The following is a 6,598-nucleotide window of genomic DNA, read 5'->3' on the forward strand; positions in this document are numbered from 1 at the left end:
GTTGTCCCCACAACCATCTAACCCACTACACAAGATAGCTGTAGACCGACCCTGACCGTTGTTACAGAACTGATACTTACAACACACTTCACACCTTTCTTCGTCACTGTTGTCCCCACAACCATCTAACCCACTACACAAGATAGCTGTAGACCGACCCTGACCGTTGTTACAGAACTGATACTTACAACACACTTCACACCTTTCTTCGTCACTGTTATCCCACAACCATCTAACCCACTACACAGGATAGCTGTAGACTATCCCTGACCATTGTTACAGAACTGATACTTACAACACACTTCACACCTTTCTTCGTCACTGTTGTCCCCACAACCATCTAACCCACTACACAGGATAGCTGTAGACCGACACTGACCGTTGTTACACTGATATCCATTGCTAGGGCACTTTTCACCTAAAACAGAATAACGAATATTCAAGCAAGTTTGTGACAATAGCAAAAAGTTTTAACAGTTATCGAGAACTGAAATCAGTACTTTCTTAACTTTTTAAATGTAAAAAATGAGATAAAAAAAGTAATTAAAACTAAGCAAGAACAAACTTGTTTATCTAACATTTATACAAGGTTAACAGTGAAACACGAGAGAACAAACTTGTTTATTTATTATTTACACAAGGTTAACAGTGAGACACGAGAGAACAAACTTGTTTATTTAATATTTACACAAGGTTGACAGTGAGACACGAGAGAACAAACTTGTTCATGTAATATTTAAACAAGATTAATAGTGAGACACGAGAGAACAAACTTGTTCATGTAATATTTACACAAGGTTAATAGTGAGACACGAGAGAACAAACTTGTTCATGTAATATTTAAACAAGATTAATAGTGAGACACGAGAGAACAAACTTGTTCATGTAATATTTACACAAGGTTAATAGTGAGACACGAGTGTTTCCAACACTTACATCATGCACTTTCGGCAGAACAAATTTTACTATTTAAACGGCTTAATATAGATATTGGAAGAAATCAATCAGAGAACAACAAATTATATATTTTGCTGAAATTTAAATGTATTTTCTTCTTGAGGCAATATCAGGTCACACCAAACAATAAACATGGAACTTCATAACGGCCCCATGAACAAAGAACTACTTTATAATGCCCTCTTGAACATGAAACTGTTCCGTAACGGCCTTGTAAGCATGCAACTGCTTCATAACGGCCCCTCGCACATAGAACTGCTTTATAATGCCTTCTTGAATATGGAAGTGTTCCGTAACGGCCTGCCTCATAAACATGGAGCTTCTTCATAACGGCCCCATGAACAAAGAACTACTTTATAATGCCCTCTTGAACATGGAACTGTTCCGTAACGACCTCGTAAGCATGCAACTGCTTCATAACGGCCCGTCGCACATAGAACTACTTTATAATGCCCTCTTGAATATGGAACTGTTCCGTAACGGCCTACCTCATAAACATGGAACTGTTTTTAACGGCCTCTTGAATATAGAACTGCTTTATAATGCCCTCTTTAATATGGAACTGTTCCATAACGATCTCGTAAACATAGAACTGTTCCATAACGGCTTCTTGAATACGCAACTGTTCCATAATAGCCCCTTGAACATATAACATCTTCAAAACGGCCTCTTGAATACGGAACTGTCCCAAAACGACACCTTGAGCATAGAACTGTTCCCTAACGGTCTCCGACGTTTGATTTAGGAGTATCTGCAGCAATACTGTGACTCAAAAATATCAAAAATTAAAGCTCTCAAAATATCTATATTTACCTAAATAATAAGTACGTCCATCCATCAATGTTTGATATTCCTGAACTATAATGATGCTACAGACACTGCTTAACTAGAAAAGGGCAATACGTTTCGTTTTCATTAATAGTTTGTTAACTATATTTCATCTAGATGGCAAGTACATCTATTGGCTTACTGAATCCTTTTATCAAGCTGTGAGTACAATTTCATCTCTGTGACTTACTTTAATTTGAAATGTTATATAACCAATTAATACTTTACTCACCTTTTGCGCACATGGCTTCAAACTCGTCGCTTCCATCTAAGCAGTCTGTTACTGCGTTGCATAAAACAAACTGTGGAAAACACTGACCATTTGCACATTGAAAAGAATGTTTATCACAGGATATTCCTAGGAAAGACCAGAGTCATACATTAGCAAGATATTTACTTTGTATCTTGAGTTATAAAGACAACAGGAAACAAGTTACGAGCGATACATAGCCAGGCAGATGCAACAAACAACCTTAAGTCTGTTTCATATTGACTATGATTCATTTAGAAAGTTTGGTGATTGTTTTAAACGCTCCTATATGAGTACTCGGAAGGCTTATTGTTGTAGTTAATGTATGTATTTTTTCTTACAGCAAGTAACTTGAAAACGCTACAAGTCGACTCAAAATTGGCTTGAAGTTTAACAACAATAACCACCTAAACGACATAAGGTTTTAATCTGTCCAAAACTTTCTGACTTTGTTTGGGATTTTAATTGGGCCAGAAGCCACTGGACACACTAACCTTGAATTTCTACAATTTCGAGAATGCTAGTATCGTCTGTTCATATGTTTGTACCCTAGACATGCGCAGTGGTTCTGCTCTCATTGAATGATATCAATAACCAATCATCTTCTTCATAAATAAAGACTGTTTGGTGGAATATATATATAACATTTCATAAATACTAGTCATATGATTTTCACTAATTCCTTATCTTCCACATTTTCCACCACACAAATACAGTAATGGCTGTTCTCAAATTTTGAAACAAGCAGCTTTTCTTGTAACTATATTTTTACGTAATACAGCGCTACATGAAAACATAAGCTACATTTTTACGGAATACAGCGCTACATTAATTTCATGATTATCACTTTGGTTAGGGTTAGTTAAGCAGTTGTGTCCCCGGGGGAAATATTATGTCTATAAAAAGCATGAGCTACATAGTAATGGGTTGAAGTAACTACAGTCTGTTATTTTTGTTAATTATTTCATTATATATCAACTAATGATTATATGTTCACCTTTATAACACCTGGCCTCGTCGCTGCCATCTGGACATTCCCATTTGCCATTACACACTGCTGATCGGGAGAGACATGTCCCGTCATTACACTGAAAAGTTTGCAGTGGACATTCTAGAAAAGAACATTGAATGACGTTATAAAAGTGTGATAATATAAATTTTGCTAGAAGCACAACAGTTAATTGCTGATCTGGAGAGAAATGTTGTGTCATTATACTGAAAAGCTTGCAGTAGGCAGTTTAAAAAAGAACATTGAATGGGCGTTATAAAAATGTGGGCAGTCTAAAAAAAATTCTAAATGAATATTACAACATATTATAATAATACGATTTTTTAGAAGTACAACAGCGAATAATTTTATAGACATATGAATTCAGCGTCAACTCGAATAAAACTTAAAATTCAAACACTGTAAGCGTTGCTTACACGATATTGACTGGATTCAAAAGCTGACACCGAGAAAAGCATTAAGCCTACTAACATATGTATGCCTATGCAAACATACTACCTACCTTAGAAAGAGCTCGTAATCCTGGGAAAACGTTGTTATCTCTGTTGAATGGGCTTGAAACTTATCATAAAAAGTGCTTTTAATTGACTGTAACGTTCTATATTAAAAACAAAAAGTACAAAAATCTGGAAAGTAAACCAGCTTATCGAGATGTTTGTAACCATGTATACAGCTTTTGTATTTCTAAAAATAAAAGGATTACCTTACCAAAAAAATGGCATTTTTGGATATGCTGAAATATATACAGACACACACACATATATCTATATATATAACAACTGAATCCATGTATGTATGTTAAAAGTCTGAGAGTTTAGTATATAATTAAAAATTTAAGTTGTATAAGGGCTCCAGAAATACGTAATTCAAGGAATTTAAGTTTTATAAGGGCTCCAGGAATACGTAATTAAAGGAATTTAAGTTGTATAAGGGCTTGAAACGAGAGAGTTTCCTTGTAAGGCTAATTTTAAACCACAATTTTATGTTTTCTTCTGTTTCTTCTGGAGAATAATTGAACAATTTAGTAACAGCTGCGATATTATGTGACAGTTTTCTTAAAATAAACAGAAACTACATTCATACAAGTAGAATTTTGATATATGCTAGCTCCTAAGATGACAAATACTGAGCTGCGGATGTCGGGTATAAGGTCTTGTGTTTTTCTTTGCAGTTCCTGTTTTGCAGGATAAAGGTTCTCCTGTTGAAGTTGTTTCCATCGGAAAAACGTGCGTAAGAAAAGCTGAGTGCCAAGCTCGAGATCCGTACAGTACATGTATTAATGGAAGCTGTCAATGTCTATCAAAAACATCATTTTGTAACGCAAAGAACACAAGTAAGTCACTGGAATCTGGTTAGATTTTACTACTATTGCATGGATGAATTTTAACTAAAAGTAGTACATTCCAGTAACAATGCGACTACATAAAAGTAAAAGTTTATATTTAGCCACGATGAGAAATTATTGTTTCAAATATATATATATATATGCCTGTGTTTGAAAATTAGCATATTTATGCTAACGAAACAAATTTATCCGGACACGTTTTGGATAACTTCGTACAACTTTTATTTTTAAAACTGCAATTCACAAACCCGTATTACAATATTAACAGAATTTTTAACTTCTCAATGGTTAAGCCTGCACTATTTTTATTCTATAAGATATTTTTATATTTATTGATGTTTTGAGGTGTCTAGTAAACAAACATCTCAAACTCGCCTTAATGTGTCACAGTTTAAAAATGGAAAGCTTTTAAGATTGTTTTAGTCAAACATCATCTTCACTATTGTAAAAGTCCTATGTAGTATTCTGGTATTACTGAAGTTTCAATTTCATATTTTTCATTGACTAAATGGTGTTATTGGGATTTGTTGAAAGGATGATATTATAGATATTATTACAAACTCTAGTTCTTTTCATGCCAAACTTTAAATTATACTAGGAAAGGTCCCCGTGTCACACGCAGCATTATTTCGTTGGCTTCACGGGAATGGCGGGACGGCGAGCAATTGCAGGTTTACCGAATGCTGATGTAATATTTTCTAGAAACTCGCTTTTACTGGCCAGCTTCCTCATACTAATATCTACCGAATACTGATGTAACATTTTCTAAAAACTCGCTTTTACTGGCCAGCTTCTTCATACTATTATCCACCGAATACTGATGTAACATTTTCTAGAAACTTGCTTTTACTGGCCAGCTTTTTCATACTAATATCACTACTTAAGCATTTACTTACCTTGTACCTTTCAGATGTTCTGGAGATATGGACTACACCCAAGAACTCCCGAATGTTTCAAAGTTCGGGAAGTAGGCAGTAAAGCAATAGAAAGAAGAAATTTAAATGGCTGTAAAACTCTTAAAAACGAGAAAGCGAGTAAAGAAATGGATTCCAGAATCCTTCTGGTCATACACAAGAACAGCCCGGCATGATCAGGTGGTTAGGGCGCTTGACTCGCAATATGAGGGTCGTGAGTTCAAATCCCCTTCCCACGAAACATGCTCGCTCTTTCAGCTGTGGGGGCACTATAATACAACGGTCAATCCCACTATTTGTTAGTAAAAGAGTAGCCCAAGAGTTGGCGGTTGATGGTGATGACTAGCAGCCTTCCCTCTAGTCTTTCACTATTATATTAGGGACGAATAGCGCAGATAGCTCTCGTGTAGCTTTGTGCGAAATTCAAAACAAACCAAACTATACTCGAGAATCATTGTATTCTGAGCTCGTGAAATAGACCTCAAGTTATTGGTATGTAGAAAATTGAAATGTCTGTCAAATAAGAATGGGAAAATATATAAAATAAATGATTCTATAAACCCTCTGGAATATTTCCAAGAATCTCTGAAAGTTCCTTGGTGACCACAGGTCGAAACTTTTCGTCCCTGGCAGACACACAGACAGAGGTCACATTATAATATAGAGGACCAAGATAGAATGATAATTTCCATAATTTGTTCTCGTAATTTTCATTTGAATTTTATTAACATTTTTAATTATATACTAAACTCTCAGACTTTTAACATACATATATGGATTCAGTTGTTATATATATAGATATATGTGTGTGTGTCTGTATAAGTGATTTAAAAGCATACGTATACCTTGGTAAAGTTTGAAACTGGCAGGGTTGGGATTCAGTGGGTATAGAATTGCTTATTAATTTCCATATGGTTTTATTTTGTTATTTTCTGTTTAATTTTATGAAACTGTTTGTTTTAATTTTATGAAAAAATCTCTCAGGTTGTCACAAAGACACGTTTCAGTGCAGAAATGGCCAGTGCATCTCCTGGTTCTTCGTGTGCGACGGCCAGAAGAACTGTGTTGATGGCAGTGACGAAAATGAATGTGTACGTTACAGTGAGTACACTTAACACATTAATTAACAACATTTTAAAACTATACTTTTGTTGATATACACTTCCTTGAATTACGTATTTCTGGAGCCCTTATACAACTTAAATTCCTTTAATTACGTATTCCTGGAGCCCTTATACAACCTAAATTCCTTGAATTACGTATTCCTGGAGCTCTTATAAAACTTAAATTCCTTG

The 6,598-nt window shown here is 35.0% G+C and overlaps 1 protein-coding gene across 1 annotated transcript in view; it reads right to left on the bottom strand.

The window, feature by feature from the left end:
* Nucleotides 1-295: 295 nt before the first annotated feature.
* Nucleotides 296-6,598, bottom strand: part of LOC106462094 (sortilin-related receptor-like) — a gene marked incomplete at its 3' end in the record, with an annotated part of 11,246 nt that continues 4,943 nt past the window's right edge. Inside the window, exons 4-6 of the mRNA XM_022389232.1 lie at nucleotides 3,033-3,146; nucleotides 2,018-2,143; nucleotides 296-418 (exon numbers count right to left, since the gene is read on the bottom strand). Coding sequence (XP_022244940.1) covers nucleotides 296-418; nucleotides 2,018-2,143; nucleotides 3,033-3,146 — 363 coding nt within the window. The remainder of the gene's footprint in view (nucleotides 419-2,017; nucleotides 2,144-3,032; nucleotides 3,147-6,598) is intronic.

This window comes from Limulus polyphemus, unplaced genomic scaffold (assembly GCF_000517525.1).
Source record: "Limulus polyphemus unplaced genomic scaffold, Limulus_polyphemus-2.1.2 Scaffold1092, whole genome shotgun sequence".
NCBI lineage: Eukaryota > Metazoa > Arthropoda > Merostomata > Xiphosura > Limulidae > Limulus > Limulus polyphemus.